General features: G+C 40.3%; 1 protein-coding gene across 1 annotated transcript; it reads left to right on the forward strand.

Moving 5' to 3' along the window:
- The first annotated feature begins 4,467 nt into the window (after positions 1–4,467).
- Positions 4,468–6,685, forward strand: LOC145167757 (UDP-glucuronate 4-epimerase 3). Its single transcript, XM_079086992.1, has one exon. The coding sequence runs from the start codon at positions 5,020–5,022 to the stop codon at positions 6,346–6,348; it is 1,329 nt and encodes a 442-aa protein (XP_078943118.1). The 5' UTR covers positions 4,468–5,019; the 3' UTR covers positions 6,349–6,685.
- Positions 6,686–20,005: the final 13,320 nt, after the last annotated feature.

Here is a 20,005-nt window from a genome sequence, read left to right on the forward strand (position 1 = left end):
CATTACACTACACGTAAATTCGTTAATGACTTTGTGAGACATTTACTTCAAATTACCATTAAGTCCTGTATTGTAACCAGAGTCTCCTTGAGGGAGAGCGTGATAGTTGTGTATAGATCTATATTGGGTTTGACAAACCCACACCTAAACTGCATGCAACAGTTAGACCGATAGGTCTGGGGTGACAAATGTCATAACATTTCCGACGCCTGAAGAACGTCGTTTCAGGCCAACTAGGTCATAGCATGGTTATAATAACTCACATGTGGTATTAACAAACATAGAATTTACGGGGATTTCACTAAAATCAAACGAGTTTATGTCGATTTAAACTTGCATTGTTTTACTATAAGGAACGAACACTACTTGTACATTTCGGTCTTTGGGTTTTAAGACTACATTTACACATTAAGGAAAATATTGGATTTTCTGGAACGAACACTACTTTTACAAGAAAAGGCTTTAATAAACTCACATAAAGTATTAATGAATATTGGAATTTACGGGAACTTCATTACGTCGATTTAAACTTACATTATTTATTATAAGTAAGAAAAGTTACTTATACATTTCGGTCTTTGGATTTAAGACTACATACACATTTTAAGGAAAATATTGGATTTTTCTAAAACAAATACTACTTTTACAAACGAAAGGCTTTTAATAATACCAAACAAAAGCTTATGAACTCACCAACCTTTGTGTTGACACTTTTTCAAACAACTTGTATTCTCAGGAAATCATTAAACAGGTAACCAAGTGCTTTTGAGGATGGGACGCTAAGGCGTCTACTATTTCATATTTTGTCAACATATTGTAATTGATTCGTAAACATGTAATTCATACAATGATGTAACTTTTTCAATTATATATATGTTGGTTGTGTTTGCTTGAATTACTATTACAATTGTTGTTATGATACTATACATGAAGTCCTCCACCCCCGGACATTTCCGCCATCCTTGGTTTGGGGGTGTGACAGTTGGAGCGTGGACGAGGTTCCATGATTCATCAGTAGCAGGACAGGGGCGAGGCCCAAGATAGGCGAGGCCTTAGCACAGTAATCCAGTAGAGTACGTTAGTTATGTGTTGTGATATGATTGTATGCTAGTATATGTTAGCGGGCGGGGCCCGGAAACAGGCGGGGCCTAAGGAAAACAGATATGTACGCCGAGCGGGACTCGAAGCCAGGCGGGGCCTGGTGGCGGACGGGGTCCGATAGCGGACGAGGCCCAATGCAGTGGGCGGGTGCCCAGTATGTGGTTATGTGCTCAGTATTATGTATGGCATGTATGGATCAGTAGATATATATGGCATGCGGTAGGTTGGGGAACTCACTAAGCTTCGTGCTTACGGTTTTCAGTTTTGGTTTCAGGTATTCAGTTGTCAGAAGAGGAGCTCGGGAGGATTGCAGTGCACACACCATGACAAGTTAGCCCGGGATGGTTACTCTGATAATTAAACAAGTGTTTTGGAAATGAAACTATGATTTGTCATATAAACCCTTTTAGTATGTTTGAATGACTCAACGCTATGAATTAGTAATGTTTTTAAAAGAAATTTTTGGACCCGATTTTTGGGATGTTATAGTGAGATAAAGGGAGATGAAGGTAAAAGGAATTGGGTAGTGGGTGAGAAAGAGGGAGACGATGGCGGTTGTCAGAGATGTCTTGGAGAGTTGCCGGAGGGAGAGGGATGCGTTATGAACGTGCTGCCCATTTCTTTTTTTAAAAGGAAATAATAATTATTTTTGATAATAAACAAATCAGTAAATAATTAATAAATAACAAATAATTAGAAAATAAGTCCAAAAAATTAAATACGGGCAAAATGGTATTTTTATGTTCGGAGGGATGAAACATGTAAGTTTTAAACTAACGAAAGACGGTGCAAGTTAATTTTTAAAAATTTAAATTGGATATGAGTTTTGACACTTGCAGAGACACGATTCGAATAATCTACTCTTATAATAACATGTGACGGTCGACACCATGGAATGTGAGAAATATGCAATAATATTATGAATATTATATGAGACTAAAAAACATTAAATTAAACATAAATAATCAAAAAATTATTATTACATTAGTTACTTTAATTTAATAAAATATGTTACATAGTTGTTTTATAATATTTAATGAAACTTTTAGATCTTATTATATATAGACAAAATTATAAAAATGGTCCATGTAGTATGTATTTTTTGGAGTTTTAGTCCAAACCCTGAATTTTTTGGATTGATGGTCCTTTTGAGCTAGTTTACATGCAGTTTTGGTCCCTGTCCAAACTAAAAAGACTATTATACCCTTAATGAATTTAGTTTCCATTTTTCTTTTCACTTTTTAAAATTATTATTATTATTAAATATAAAACCTGGCCCACCTCTCTCTCTCTCTCTCGAAAGCGGTACGCCATCATATGTTCCCTCTTGTCCTTTCTTCTTTAACACACAAAGACATACCCACCCACCACCGTTAGCCACCACTATCCGCCACCACCACCATTAATTGTTTTATCTCTATCGCTCTCTCACTCTCACTTATCTCTCTCTCTCTCTCTTATCCCTCATACACGCATCAAAGAAAGTAAAACTCAAGATCATCTTCATCCGGTGTTGACTGAAGATCTGACGATGATTTGGCGACATAAGGAAAAGAGACCGAGTGATAAATCGGTCGATCGATACAGAGGGAAAGAAATCATGGGTCGAGGAAAAGGAAGTGGCTGCAAAAATCTGGCAGGGACTTTAGATCTAGATGCAACTTTTTGGTGACGGTGAAACAAACCATACCTCCCCCCCCCCCCCCAATTCATCTTCTCCAACCAATCCCCCTGGTTGCAGCCCCAAATCATGCTCCAATTTTTGCTAGTTTTTTTGTGGTCATGCTCCAATGTATTGTTCATCGTCTTCTACAACAACGATTACAATGGATTCGGATGATTTCACAACACGAACCCATGGTTTCTCTGTTTCAATTTGGATTGCAGATGATGGAAACGGCGATGTGGTGCAGAAGTGTTTAACGATGTAGGGGTGGAGATTTATCAAACGCAGATTAAGCTGACATGCTTGTAAAATCAATCGACGACGAAGGTTCTTGAGACCCACCTCACCGTCTCCTTCTTTCTTTCCCCTTCATTCGTTCCTTTTTTCCTTTCAGTCCATCGTCTTGAAGTAGTGAAGTTAAACCTATATTGATACGGCAGATTTAAGGGCTTAGGGTTGTACACACAAAGATAGATCGATCTGCATAATTGGGGATGTGAGGCAGAGTAGATGCGATGCAGTGGTGGATAATGATGGTCAATGGAGGTTATGGCTAAAGTGAAGGTGGTAACGTGAGATCACAAAAGGGAAGTTTGGTAGAGATTGATTGGTTTTCCAATTAGAGGGGATGATCGGGGCATTTATCATTTTCAGTTTATGAACATATTTAATGTTTAGGGTTGCAATTAGGTGAATATTATGGAGAATATGAATGTTGGATGGCTTTGTGTAGAGAGAGAGAGAGAGAGAGAAAGAGAGAGAGAGAGAGAGAGAGAGAGATATAGATGTGAGCCCAAATTAGTTATCTATTTTCTTTTTCCTTTAAATTAAATAGAAAAAATATAAAAAATATATCAGAAAGGGTATTTTAGTCTTTTCAGTTTTCCGAGTGACCAAAATCATTAGCAAACATGGTCAAAAGGACCACGAAACCAAAAAAGTCGGAGTTTAGACTAAAACCCCAAAAAATGCATACCACAGGGGCCATTTTTATAATTTTGTCTTATATATAAATAAATGGTTAGTTTATCAATTAGTTTTACAAAATATTGTTTTTTGCTATTAGCTAGTTTTTCAAGTAACAACTAGTTTTTCGCCGTTAATGTGAGTTTTTCGGTTAACAATTAACTTTCCCGCCACTACCTAGTTAGTTATTTATCTTGCAATTTGTATTCCTTTATCTCTAATTTCTTACATATATTAATTGACCCTTTTTTTAATAGACTTGTTTTGAAATACCTTATCCGTAAAATCCCGTTTCATTATAACAGATTCACATTTACTAATCATTTATGCAAAGTAAATTTTGAAGAAAAAAATAACAGCTAATTAATGATTGAAAATCAAAGCTTCGAATCCACCCATAAAATCTAATACATACCTATGGTGTAAAAACTATGAACCCCTCCTCATAATTTGCCACAAAATCTCATCCATATCATCTCCCAATACACACCCCGCAAATCCCCAAATAAGCAATCATCAAGATGAAAATCACCAATCAAACCCCCCTAAAATCACACCTCCCAATTATGCATCTTAAACTTGATTTTCATTATCCATTCATTTCCAAATGAGGGGCGAAATAGTGATAGAAATAAAAATAGAAATAGAATAAAGAATATACACTCACAAATAGAAAACTAGAGAAACCCTAATTTTCCCGGAATTCCATACAAAATTTAACAAGATATTAACCCTTTGACTATTCTTTCGCTTTCTTGATTTTGGTGATATGTAATGAGTCCACACCACCTTGAATATCAATAATATCCATTATCATTTTAATAAAATCCTTCAAAATCCGTTCTTCCCCATCTTCATTCAGTCCACCTCTCTCTTCTTTTCTCTCCCCAATCACAAATTACTTTTCCGATCAATCTTTATACCCAAGAAAACCCACAAAAGCAAACAAATCAATCCCTTCAAGAAACCACAAGATTCCATTTCCACCATCATCAAAAGGAAAAAGTAAAGTTTGGGGGAAGATTGAAGAACATCATCATCAACACCGTCAACACAGCAAGAACAATTCCTTTTTTCATCTTTCCTTTTTTGTTTTTGTTTTTGTTCACCAATCATCAAATTTCTTGAAAAGATTGGAATCATTCTTCAAACCCTTCAAAGAAACAAAACAAATTATTTGAGATTTATTCATACCCTGGCCACATTCCAAGAAAATCAAACCTAACCCAGTTTGGAATCAGGAAAAAAGAGTTGGTGTTTTCCATTTCAAGATTTTCTTGGAAATTATGAAGTCATCTCATCTTGATAATATCCCATCAACGCCTGGCAAATTCAAGATGGAAAAATCCCAATACAATCATAGATTCAGATGGCATTATTCGTATCTAGCAAAGCTCACATTTTGGAGTTTCGTTTTCTTGGGATTAATCTTCATTTTCTTCTTCAAATCACCGCCGTCATCATCACCGTACTCCTCCGCCGGATCGATCCCATCAGATCTCTCTCGCAGATCTTTAAAAACCAATTCTTGGGGTGGACCCATTTGGGAAAAACGCGTCCGTTCATCCGCCAAGATCCGTTCCAATACTGGGTTCTGCGTTTTAGTCACCGGAGCAGCCGGATTCGTCGGAACCCATGTCAGCGCCGCCTTGAAACGCCGTGGCGACGGTGTTTTAGGTCTTGATAACTTCAACGACTATTACGATCCTTCCCTGAAAAGAGCTCGTCAAGCTTTACTAGAAAGAAGTGGGATTTACATCGTCGAAGGCGACATTAACGACGTCGCATTGCTCAAAAAACTCTTCGAGGTAATCCCTTTTACTCATGTCATGCATTTAGCTGCTCAAGCCGGCGTTCGATACGCCATGGAAAACCCAAGCTCTTACATCCATAGCAACATCGCCGGACTTGTTAATCTTCTTGAAGTCTGTAAAAACGCAAACCCACAACCCGCAATTGTTTGGGCATCATCTAGTTCTGTTTACGGATTGAACACAAAAGTACCGTTTTCAGAAAAAGATCGAACCGATCAACCGGCGAGCCTCTACGCCGCCACAAAAAAAGCCGGCGAAGAGATTGCACATACTTATAACCACATCTATGGCCTCTCTCTAACTGGTTTACGATTCTTTACTGTTTATGGACCTTGGGGAAGACCAGATATGGCTTATTTCTTCTTCACGAAAGACATCTTGAAAGGAAAATCGATTCCCATTTTCGAATCTGTCAACCATGGAACTGTTGCTCGTGATTTCACATACATTGATGATATCGTAAAGGGTTGTTTAGGTGCTTTAGATACTGCTGAAAAGAGTACAGGAAGTGGTGGGAAGAAGAAAGGTCCTGCACAATTGAGAGTTTTTAACTTAGGGAACACTTCACCTGTTCCTGTTTCAGATCTCGTTTCTATTTTGGAGAAGTTATTGAAAGTGAAAGCAAAAAGAAGAGTTATGAAGTTGCCAAGAAATGGTGATGTCCCATTTACTCATGCAAATATTAGTTTAGCTCAAAGGGAATTTGGGTATAAACCAACGACGGATCTTCAAATGGGTTTGAAGAAATTTGTTCGATGGTATGTGAGTTATTATGGATCTGGAAAGAAGAGTGATCATTGATGGAAAAAAAGAAAGAAAGAAAGTGGTAAACATGTTCTTGAATTGTTATTCGTTTTGCTATTCACATGATTGTTTTGTTAAATCTGTAATATCCGAATACATTATCTTGTTGGTATATGAAACGGAAGACGGGAAAGACGGATGATGACACGAAGAACAAGATTTTGTTTCGGTTTATTTATCTGTACTAAAAGGAATTCAAGAACTTTATGTAATTTGTTGTAGCATTATTATTGTAGGATTCTTGACTTGATAGAGCAAATTTGCTTTGATTGGTGGACTTGTATCATTTATCTTGGAACTCAAATAAATAGAACACAAAAAGTTTGAATGTTAATCATGTTTTCTTGTTGAATTTTGTTTTACCTTTCTTGGTTTAAGTTTTGGATTTTGTGATTTGTTGTCAACTTTCTTGGTTAAAGTTTGACATGTGTGAATTTTGTAATCTTGTTAGGTCGCAATTGTTCTTTCCTTTTCTGGCAATTGGATCTATGTTGCAGATTGTTAGATTGGTTTCGGGGTACTAAAGCAAGGTAGATTGTGATTTTAGATTGATAGAACAGCTTTTGAAGTTTATACGGAAAACGCAAATGATTATTGCTATTGGATTGCAATAATCAGTTTTGAGGTTTCGATGAGCCTGATTATGAGTTTTTATTAATTACAATCAATAATACAAAGATAAAATGACAAAACTAGTAAAATTACCTAGTCATTTTTTTACTTAACAGTCAAATATTTGCAATTAGTCAAAAATAGCTATTAAAACTGTAGACGACTACTATTTTGGGTTACAATATACTAATAAAAAGAAAATTCAACAAAACTATAGGCGATTTAATCACCTGCCGTATGCTCTCAAAATAAATACAATTTGGTGTCAGTATAAACATGAAGAACAGAACTGTAGGTGAGGGCACGAAATCTTCGATTCCCCCCTACCTACGGTTTGGGCAATTTTTTTGTGTTGACTACTCTTTGGTTGCAGTTGATTATTATTGCATATTAGTTTTGACTACTATATCATACATATTTTTACTAGTATATATAAAAGATGTATTTTTTGGAGAATAAAAGTGTCTTTCTTTTTTCTCTTAAAAATTATACTATTAGTTCCATTGAATATTTTGTCTTGCTTATCAGTGACGGAAGATGGCAGTTTGTTGGTTCTCAACTATCATATGTATGACTATTGGGTTATATGCCAAAAATGTTTTATTTTGGTATGGAAATTTACGAGACCACCACATTTAGTGAATTTGTTTATTTGGTGAAAAATAAGATTGTTATTTCAGATGAATCAAAAGTTAGTCTTTCTTACCAACATCCTCGGGAGTTGTATTATTGTGCTATTGTTTATGATCGTGATATTAGAAAGTTGATCAACGTAATCAATGTGGTTGAAGGTAAATTTTTGTGTCTGTGTATGTGGTCGTTGAAGAAGGTGATGGTGCTAACGAAATCGCCAATAGAGAAAAAGCATCTACGACAAACATATCCAACGGAAAAGGAAGCGACAACCCAATAGATACTTTTATAACTCCAAGTATACCTCAATATCATAGTGTTGCTAAAAATATAAACTTAATGCAACAACCGATTATGTATGTGGAACCGCAGAATTATAAGTATGTTGGTGATAATGATGTTGAGACATATCTTAATGATGTGTGTGCACATAATTACTTTGAACACAAACTACAAGACATGGTTAATCGGGTCAGTAATGAAACTGGAAAAAAAAATATTTTTTAATAATGGTGAAATACAAGGATACAGGGAGTTTGTAGACTGTAACAAGTTAGATATATCTGACTTAGAGAGAATTTCTGATGGAGAAGAATCGGATGATGAACCGAAACTTATATATTCAGATACCATGTTTCATGGTATGCCCCCTTGCCTTCTTGTCCCGTCAATGATATTGTCAACATTCCATCACAAAGCGTAGTCACAAGTCAAAAGATCAAGCTCCTAGACATTTTCAATAGCAAAGTGAAGCTTAAGCTCAATATTGGAAAAAGATACATGGCAGAGGGTTTGCAGTATAAGACTAGCAGATCGATTAAAGAAAGGTTTGAAGTGGTTTGTTTTGTTAAAAAAATGTTCTTGGTTGATTAGAGAAAAGACAATCAAATCTATTAGTCTTTTCCAAGTCACAAAAAATGTTGACCAACACACATGTTGGTTGATCGACAAGCAAACAAAAAAGTGCTCAACCATTTTATCGTTGAGGTTATGGTCGGATATTATAAAAGACTTTACCGGGCGGATGGGATTGTTAGGGATATGAATTCCAAATTTCCAATTAATATCTCATGCCAGTAGGCTTGGTGGGCAAAACAATATGCGTTCGTATTGTTAAGAGGTACCAAAGAAGATTCATTTACCAAACTCCTATCGTATGTGCACAACTTGGTTAAACATAATTGCGGAACGGTTGCTCATATTAAAACATATGAAGATGATCAGTATGAGTTATTGTATATCGTGCTTGGTTGCTCGTTAATTAGTAATATTTCTTATAAATATATTAAGTATAATTCTTAATGAGTAGTTTTGAATGCATTTTAAATGTTTTGTAGGTACGAGCTTTCCCTAATTTTTGTAGGTCGATCCTTATAATAGATGCTCGCTACCTGAAGGATGAATTCAAGGGTACGATGTTGCTTTTGGTGACGATGGACGGAAAGCACCAAATAATGATGGATGTTTATGGCATATGCAAAAGTGAGTGTATAAAGACATGGTAATGGTTCCTTCCAAAAATGACACAAATGTATAGGCAATATGGAGGACCTTACATTCATATATGTTAGGGCTCCATCAATAGTGACATCCATTTCAAATCTATTCCCTCATGCCTTTCATGGAATATGCGATATCCATTTGTATTTCAACATAGCATCTAAATTCAGAAAGAGTGATACAGTAAACTCATTGTTTTGGGAGCAAAACGTATATTGTTAAAGATTTTGATGATGGTATGAAAAAAATAAGAAACTAAAATATTGGTGTATGAGAATACATATGAAGAATAAATCCACAAAAATAGCAAGGGCACATTTTCATGGGAATCGGTACTTTCTTATGACGTTAAATAGTGCATAGTCGATAAATTCAATGTCAAGATTTGCAAGGAAGATGCCAATAATTGAGTTTTTTTGTGCAACAATGCAACAATGGAGTTTTCAAAAGTACAATTTTGCAGGTATTAATCTTTTATATTAATGAGTATATCAAATGTTAGTTTTCTTACTTGTATCAAATGTTTTTGTTTGTTGCGAAAGCAAGAACAACACTCACCCCTTGGTCTGATGAGATTGTACGAGTAAATAAAATTGCTTGTAATAATTGGATGGTGTACCCGATATCAAGAACTAGATATACAGTTAAAAATTCTACTCACATTACTGCATTGTTGATTTTAAACAAAGAACATGTACATGTAGGCAGTGGAAAATAGATGACATACCTTGTGGTCATGTCATAAAAGTGATAACAATGAACAACTACGAAGATTGTTCAGAGTTTTCCTCAAAAGCTTACTATATGGAGACATTAAGGAAAACTTATGAGGAGTGTGTGAAACCTTTCCCAAGTCCATTTGATTAGGAGATCCAATGATTTGCTGATTTTCAGTCCACCTATAATGGAGAGACGTTAGCTCGGTAGGATAAGAAACACATCGTATTCCGTCGCAAGGTGAACATCCTATAAGAAAAGAATGTTCTACATGTTGTCACGTAGGACACATGAAAAACAATTCTAAGGGTAGGGCTTCCATGAGCGGAACTCATTAGAGGAAAAAATGTACAAGGCAGGACAGAACGAATGATAAATTGACATTCGAGAGCAGATCGCATAATTAAAACGTGTATTGCACTTATGATTTAAACAACACTTTTGATTTAAACTACCCTTAGATAAAGTTTCAATGACTCATGTAATGCCCCAAAAATCATGACATAAAATTTTTTCTTTTTGATTTATAAATCATTAATACATTTCTTTCTCATGAAACCAAGGTAACCAAGAGTTAGCAAAAACATTATCAAATCGAGTAATTCACAGAATGCGGAAAACATGTGGTGTGTGCCCTGCAATCGTCCTGAGCTTTTTCATTTGAAAACTGGAGTACCTGAAACATAAACTGAAAATCGTAAGCACAAAGCTTAATGAGTTTCCCCAAAATACCATACAACACATGAAACCACATAAGTCCACATAAGTCATGCATACAAGCATATAAGGATGTCATGGAAACCCTCCATGGTCTTAATTTGGTGCCTTGGGAACCCCCATATGGTCTAATCAAACTGCCATGGGCTCTCCCCATGGTCTTTGCCTGGAATGCCATGGGCACCCCCATGGTCTGATATCCAACTGCCTCAAGCACCCCCCGAGGTCTTCCATGCAAGTATCACAGAGACAACTAGTATACCACATATCACAGAACAACTATCGTACCACATAATACATAATGGGCCGGCATTGGTACGTTCGACCCATGGATATAGTGAGGAGACTCACCTCACACTACAGAAGCTCACTGAAAGAATCCCTAGCTGTTGCCCTTACGGCTTCCTGAACTAGCAATATCAATAATACATCCAATTAACAATTGGGCTCCAATCCATAACCACAACTCCATACCTGGGGTAAAAGGACCATTTTACCCCCAACCTAGCCTTGACCAAGCCCATGACGCAAACTACAATCTGAAAGGCCCAAAGGCCCACTAATGAACCAATGGTCCAATTTCCCAAATTGGGCCCAAACTCCTTACATGGCCCTGCCTTAAGGCCCAACCATTCTTTCTAGTCCAAACACTTTGTATCCCGATGGCCCTTAACAACTCAAGCCCAAAATACCAGAAACTACTAGATCTATCAAAGTCCACTAATGGCCCAATTTTCCAAATTGCGCCCAACCCCATACGGGCCTTACACTAAGCCCATAATTCCATTAATTATAAGTCAAAAATTAAAGTCAACGGTCCGAGTTGACCCAACTCGCCAAGTTGTCCTTCAACTCGTCGAGTTTCCCCCATTAAATGCATATATCGGGACAATTTGCATCAACTCGCCAAGTTCTCTTATTGAACTCGCCTAGTTGGCCAATAATCAAACAACTTAATGCATTAAGCCACTTCCATCGAATCTAGAAGCTTCCATTCTCATATCTCTTCCCAAATGATGACTAGAAGGGTAAATGTAACGACCCAAATTTTACAAAGAAAATTTTCATTTTTAATTAGTCAACCATATTTCATAAAACATGAAAATCCCAATAACTGTTTCCAAAACCACCAACATTACAAAATTATTATTTTCAAAACATCAGAGTGTCCCCCAACCCATATCAGAAAAGAGAGATATAGTGCATGCCGCATCATCACGCCTTGCCTTTGCCTTTGGGCTCCGATATACCTGAAACAAATCCACAGATGGTAAGCTGAAAGCTTAATGAGTCCCCCATAGCATACCCCATACAAACCACATATCACATTAGCTATAAAAGCTATCTCTACCACTATCACACGTCAATTAGCTATGAAGCCATCTCTACCGTTAGCCACAAGGGCTATCTCTACCGTTAGCCACAAGGCTATCTCTACCATCAGCCATAAAGGCTGTCTCTACCATTAGCCATAAGGCTATCTCTACCATTAGCCACAAAGGCTATCTCTACCGCATATCATGCATACATACATATCACACCTCTACATAGCAAGTAAACCAACTAACGTAAAATGGGCCGACCTTGGTGCCTTAGACCCATTGGTATGGTGAGAAAACTCACCTCACAAAGCTGAACCGGCAACTGAATTCAGGTATGTCCTACGCTGCTCCTCCCAAACTGCCTATAACCAACAAGTAAATAATCTTAACTCAGCCCCTAAGGCTCCTCTGAGTCAAACCTGGTCAAAGTCTAGGTCTGTAGTCAAGGTCAACAGTCAATATTGACCTTGACTCGTTGAGTGCAATCAGCCACTCATCAGGTTCCCTGCTTAACTCATTGACTCGAGTCATCCGAGAGACTCGTCAAGTTCTTTGATGTTTACGGCCGTAAACTCCCAACCGAACACTCTTGACCGTGAACCCTTGGCCGTGAACCCTTGACCGTGAACCCTTGACCGTGAACGAGGAAACCCTCTCGACTCGCCGAGTCTCTTGCATGACTCGCCGAGTCCCTTTAGTCCATTATGTTTACGGCCTTTTCCAGTGGGACTCAAGGTCCCAAACTTCATATCTATCCTCTACTAGTGTAGATAACACGTAAAGTTGCAAACTTCACGCACATGCAAGGCCTCACATGGCCATAACACCAAGACTAACCTTCAAACAAGGTTTTCATGCATGGAGAAGGAATAAGCTTAATAAAAGGTGCAACTTTATGATATCTGGTACCTAAGGAGGTCCAGATCTGGAATCATATCCTTATAATAGGTCCAGATCTAAGTTTGCTTCCATCTCCTCAAGGTTGGCCATAACCTCCAAAAAGAAATCAAAGCTTAAGGTAGCAAATTAATACCTCAGACATATGCCCAACACGAAATAGATGCTTGATCTAATACTTCTCCCTTGATACTTCCTCTTCAAACTTGGAATCCTCCACAAAATCTCAAGGATAAGCTCCCAATTGTTCTTACTTCACACACAAGAGGGTTTGCGGTCGTGAACGTTCTTCTACGGTGTTAAGGGGGGCTATAAGGGTTTATAATGATGTTTATATAGGGGCAAACCCCGAAACTAGGGTTTTCTCTAAACAGCTCTGACTCGCTGAGTCGGGCCGTCTGACTCGCCGAGTCAGTTCCGACCCACATCCAGATGTCACGACCCTACTCGACGAGTTGATCTCTCAACTCGCCGAGTCCATGCATAAATCCTCCCTAAATTGGCAACTTTCCCACCAATACCCAAACTAGGTGCTACAGTAAAGTTTCCAACTTTACCCTTAAAAACCCCTACAATGAACCCAAACCCGAATCCTTGACTTAATAGAGTGAGGCTTAACCCATTAAGCCCTTAAAATCTAAAAACATAGTCCCAAAACACAGATCTAGCATTCCAAAGTTGGATTATCACGTAAAGTTTCCAACTTTACATCCATGCATGCAAGAAAGGGACCCTATAGGGTGCAATACCCTAAAATTAGGGTTTTCTCAAATAGCGTCCAACTCGTCGAGTTTTCCTATACCAACTCGACGAGTTGGTCCTTAAAAAAACGTGTTCCAGAAGCTTCCAACACGTCGAGTTTATGCCATAAACTCGACGTGTTGGCCCCTAAAAGGGAATTTATTTCCATAATTGACCTTCTAGGTTCCGGATGTTACAACCCTTCCCCACTTAAATTAGATTTTGTCCCTAAAATCGCTCCTTATTAACACTCAGAACAAAACAACCAACCTGATGATCATAACGAAAATTCAGCTTACAAAATAACCTTGCCAACGCAGCTGGAATCAACCCTGGCAGAACGAACCTCAAACTCTTGCAGAAAAACCACCTTAACCTTTCCTGATACATGCAGTCTGAAATTGATCTGACTTCCTGACAGCTCACCCCCTCTGAACCACTATCAAACTAATTCCACAACAAAACCAGACTAGGTAAAATACTTCCAACCCAGATTATCTTGATGCTTTAGAAGGAACAAAATCACCGATCATATACAACTATAGAACACTTATACCCGACAGAAGGATCAGATAATCCTTCGAGTAGAAGATTCATCCCTACAACGGTTAGACTTAGACGAGAGCTGCGCAACAGGGTCTAATCACTGAAACCACTTCGACTCATCCTGCTGCCACTTGTTGCTTTCCAAAAGCAGCTGAGACTTCCCTGATCCCAACTTATTTGACAACTACTCGAAACACTAGACACCTACCTGATTGTTAGGCTAAAAGATGCAAAAACACACAATAGCCCCACAAGATTCCCGAAAGAAGATCTCGACTGACGAAAAATGCTATACAACACCCCGCCATCAAATCCACTTCTCCTGATTCGGAACATGCTGTGGTCCCTCCATAGATAGTAGCATACGAAGACACAACATAATGGCTCATCTGTCATCATACTAAATCCATTCCTTACTCTTGAACCCTACGATTGATGCCTTTGGCATAATGACACCCCAAATTCTTATTATACTGAAACAAAACCATGCACAGAACGTGCGCAAAACCCAACTCGAGATTTTACCCAAAACCGATTTGATACCCCACTCATAACCCAACATCTACGAATCTACACCTGCACTTCACACCACATCCTTCTAATTACCAACCCCTTTACAAAAACGATAAATAGGTATACCCAAGTCATATCCGATACTCCTACCCTCGTACCTGGTCCAACCACCATGTTCCCAAGAGTCCAACCACCAGACTATCCAGCCGAAACCCCTCTACGTCACACACTGGTTACCCGTATGTCCTGCAACTCAAGATCCAAACCCTTGACTCAACAGTCTCTACCAGTTCCAACCTGAATTTTCATAATCACCCGGGCTCGCCCACGGACCCCAAAGACCCTCAACCTAGGACAGAGAATAATTCCCTGACAACCCTGGCCGGCGTGCTGAAGACACGAACTGATTCCCCTTTCATGCTCGCAACCATCATGTAACGACGTAAATTTTCAAACCAAAATTTTCAATTTAAAACACATTTATCTCAATCCAAAAACCACAAAAGTATCACAATATCAAATCGTCGATTCACATATCAAAAACTGTATATATCAAAACTCCAGGATCCTCTCAAAACATAACACGATTTGTGATGTGTGTACAATCAAGCTGACGCCTTCCCGTGATCCTGAGAAGTACCTGAAACACATAACACATAACATGGTAAGCACGAAGCTTAGTGAGTTCCCCAAAATACCACACACAGCTCATTAGCCATTCTAGGCTATAACTCAATAAGACCCTCCGATCAATGTGTCTCAGTGGGACCCTCCGGCCCCAACTCAATAAGCTCATAATAATAATACTCAGCATAAATCACAAAGACATAATGCAGAATATTAAGATACACAAGTAATCACAATAAACATCTCAGTCACACAAAGATACCACTCATGGTAAGTATAGTGAGAATACTCACCTCGTAAGCATGTAAAGGTCTCGTACTCGGAAATCTCGAACTAGCCTCCGCCTAACACATAGGATAATTATCTCTAATTAATACTCTACTCATGCTCAAAATATACCAATGGTTGTTCTCTCTCTCTCTCTCTCTCTAACTCTTGGTACTCACAATAAACATCTCAGTCACACAAAGATACCACTCATGGTAAGTATAGTGAGAAGACTCACCTCGTAAGCATGTAAAGGTCTCGTACTCGGAAATCTCGAACTAGCCTCCGCCTAACACATAGGATAATTATCTCTAATTAGTACTCTACTCATGCTCAAAATATACCAATGGTTGTTCTCTCCCTCTCTCTCTAAGTCTTGGTATGGGCAAAAGACTATTTTACCCCTCCATGGTTTCCACTATCCATATTTGACCAAACCCTAAAGTCAACATAAATCAAACTCGAGTCAACAGTCCATGTTTGACTCGACTCGCCGAGTGCACCCAGGTGAATCGTCGAGTCCACTCGTTTTCCTCAGAAGTCTCGTGAAGGTTCAACTCAGCTCGTCGAGTTGACCCCCAACTCGTGCGAGTTATCGCATGATCATGCTCATCGGGACAAACCCTAACCGACTCGTCGAATCGGCTCATCGACTCGGCGAGTTCATTCAAACTATTTTCTCATTCAGATGATTTCAACGCAAAAAATCTTCCCAAACTCTAGATCTAAACTCTTAAGGCTCGTTTATCACATAAAGCCACGAGCTTTACGTCCATGCATGACACTTAGGGCTTGAAATGCCAAGAACATGCTTTATTATGGGTTTTTCACTCAAGGGCTCTATTATGGCTGAATAAAGCAGGAACCTTTGGACTCTAGGGACCTTACATGGTCCAGATCTGAAGTCCAAACCTCTATATTAACTCAAAACTCTCAAAGTCCTAATGTTAGATGGAAAAAGCCCTAAACTCCCAAAATCATGAGATCTACTCAATAAAATGAGAAAGGTGCGAAATTTTTACCTTTCACAGATGCTCTAGGATGAAATAACCACAGATCTAATAGCCCCTTCTCGTCCCTTGGCTTGGAGTCCTTTCCTTCTCTTCAAAAGATGCACCAAAAACTCAAAGTTAGCTCAAATACTCTCTCTTACGTCAATGGCCGAATAGGGTTTCATCACTCAGCGTTTACTCGGCGAGTCGACTCTTTGACTCGTCGAGTAGGTCATTAATCCCACGTGGCCAAACACGACTCTACTCGACGAGTTGTAGCACCAACTTGTCGAGTTGCTCAATAGATTTCAAAATGAATAAATAAATCATATACGTGGGAGTCTGGATGTTACAATTCTCCCCCACTCGAATCAGACTTCGCCCTCGAAGTCATGCTCCGGAAATAGCTCTGGGTACTGCTCTCGCATCTCGGATTCTGGCTCCCAAGTCAACTCAGACCCCTCCGATGTTACCACTGGACCTGAACCAGGGGTACCTCTTTGTTCCTCGGAACCTTCACCTTTCGATCCAAGATCGCAATCGGCCTCTAAATATAATTCAGCGTCGCATCCACCTGAATGTCCTCTATTGGCACCACTGTCGTCTCATCGGCTACACACTTACTCAGCTGGGACACGTGGAAGGTGTTATCCATCTGAATCAACTCTACAGGTAGCTCCAACCGGTATGCTACCCTACCTACTCTGGCGGTCACTCTGAAAGGACCGATGTATCGGGGCCCCAGCTTGTCCCGTTTCCTGAATCGGATTACCCCTTTCCATGGGGATACCTTCAGGAGGATAAAATCTCCGACCAGGAACTCTAGCTCAGATCGTCGCCTGTCTGCATAACTCTTCTGGCGACTCCGGGCCGTCAGTAACCTCTGCCCGACCTGCTGAATCTGCTCAGTCGTCTTCAGCACTATCTCAGTGCCACGCATCACTCTCTGCCCCACTTCTCCCCAACAAATACGAGTTCGACACCTCCTTCCATATAAAAGCTCAAAAGGAGGCATACCAATACTCGAATGATGGCTGTAGTTGTAAGAAAACTCAGCCAAGGGCAAATAAGTGTCCCAACTTCCTCCAAAGTCCATAACACATGCACGCAACATGTCCTCGAGCGTCTGAATCGTCCGCTCGCTCTGCCCATCTGTCTGCGGATGGTATGCGTCACCGAAATGTAACCGGGTACCCAACTCCTCATGAAATTTCTTCAAGAACCTGGAAGTAAAGCGCACGTCTCAATTTGACACTATCGAGGTCGGCACTCCATGCCAAGCTACCACCTCTCTCACATAAATCTCGACCATTCTCTCTGCAGAAGAACTCTCACTGATAGCAAGGAAGTGAGCGCTCTTCGTCAGCCGGTCCACAATCACCCAAATCATGTCAAGTCCACGCGCAGTCCTTGGTAACTTGGTGATAAAGTCCATAGAAATCTGTCCCCACTTCCACTGGGGAATCTCCAAAGGCTGCAATGGACCATGTAGTCGTTGGTGCTCCGCCTTAACCCGACGACAGGTCAAACATCTCTCTACAACCCATGCCACGTCCTTCTTCATACAGGGCGACCAATAGTCTCTTTTCAGGTCCAAATACATCTTAGTGGCCCCTGGCTGGATCGAGAATCTCGATCTATGTGGCTCCTCCAACAATACACGACGAGCTCCGCCTGTATAGGGCACCCAAATCCGCCCATGGAAAGTTATAAGCCCACGACTGTCCGTCACAAACTCGGAAACCAGCCCAATCACATGCTCTCTCTTGCATTCTCCGGTCTCACAGCCTCCACCTGAGCCTCTCGGATGGTATCTAAGACTAGAGTCATCACCGTCATCCTCATACACACATCCCGAATCGGAGTGCTCTCGGCTCTGCGACTCAAGGCATCGGCTACCAAATTAGCCTTGCCTGCGTGATATAAGATCTCACAGTCGTAGTCCTTCACTACATCCAACCATCTCCTCTATCTCATATTCGGGTTGGCCTGATCCATCAGGTATTTAAGGCTCTTATGGTCTGTGTATATGGTACACCGGACACCATAAAGATAGTGACGTAAAATCTTGAGGGCGAACACCACTGCCCCTAACTCAAAATCATGGGTGGGATACCTCGTCTCGTGAGGCTTCAGCTTCCTCGACGCATAGGCTATCACATGACCCCTCTGCATCAACACTGCACCCATCCCTGAAATAGACGCATCACAATAGACTACAAAGTCCTCCAAACTCTCCAGAAGGGCTAACACTGGAGCTTCACACAATCTCTGGCGAAGAGTCTCGAATGATGCCTGCTGCTCAGGCCCCTAAACATAAGTAACGCCCTTCCGGGTCAATCTGGTGAGAGGAACCGTAATCTTGGAGAAATCTTTGATAAATCTCCGATAGTAGCCGGCCAATCCCAGAAAACTCCTTATCTCGGATGGGGATCTCGGCACCTCATATCGCATAACCACCTCAATCTTGGCCGGATCGACCAATATCCCATTCTGATTAACGAGATGTCCCAAGAACTGGACCTCTCTTAACCAGAAATCACACTTATAGAATTTGGCATACAGCCTCTCCGAACTCAAAACCCCAAGAACCTCTCGCAGATGCTCCTCATGCTGCTCTATGGATCTCGAATACACTAAGATATCGTCGATGAACACGATCACCGATCGATTCAACATAGGCCTACACACCCGGTTCATGAGGTCCATGAACGCTGCCGGTGCGTTGGTGAGCCCGAAAGGCATCACCACAAACTCGTAATGCCCATAACGAGTTCTAAAGGCCGTATTCTGAATATCCTCCTCACATACTCTCATCTGGTGATATCCAGATCTCAAATCAATCTTGGAAAACCAAGATGCCCCCTACAACTGATCGAATAAATCGTCGATCCTCGGAAGTAGATAACAGTTCTTGACCGTCAACTTGTTCAACTCCTGGTAATCAATGCACATCCGGTGTGAACCATCTTTTTTCTTGACAAAAAAGATCGGCGCTCCCCACGGCGAGCTACTCGATCTGATAAATCCCTTCCCCAGTAGCTCCTAAAGTTGTGAGGATAACTCCTGCATCTCTGGCGGTGCAAGGCGATAATGTGCTTTGATAATAGGCGCCGCGCCCGGAACTAAATCAATCCGGAACTCCAGCTGCCTCTCAAGAGGCACACCTGGTAACTCCTATTGAAAAACATCCGGGAACTCACACACTATCGGAACCTCGGGGATAGAACTCGACCTCTCTGAAATAATCAGTGTATCCATCACGTACGCCAAGAAGCCTATACAACCCTGCTGCAAACTTTGCCTCGCCCTGGCAGCGGAGCAGAAGGCTGACCCAGATCTGGTACCCTCGCCTTACACTGTAAGCACTCCCCCACTGGGGTCTCGTATAGTCACCAACTAACGCTCGCAGTCGATCACTGCTCCAAAACGGCTCAACCAATCCATGCCCACGTTGACACAAACATCACCCATCGCAATCGGTACTAGATCAATCGGAAACTCGACATCAAAAATCTCCAGAACAAATCCTCGGAATACATCAGAAGCAAAAACCGCATGCTTGTCCGC

Source organism: Lactuca virosa, chromosome 3, assembly GCF_052849685.1.
Source record: "Lactuca virosa cultivar CGN04683 chromosome 3, Lactuca_virosa_CGN04683_v6, whole genome shotgun sequence".
Taxonomy (NCBI): domain Eukaryota; kingdom Viridiplantae; phylum Streptophyta; class Magnoliopsida; order Asterales; family Asteraceae; genus Lactuca; species Lactuca virosa.

Excerpts from the sequence above, each read along its gene's own strand:
- LOC145167757 (XM_079086992.1), top strand. The coding sequence starts at position 5,020 with ATGAAGTCATCTCATCTTGATAATATCCCATCAACGCCTGGCAAATTC.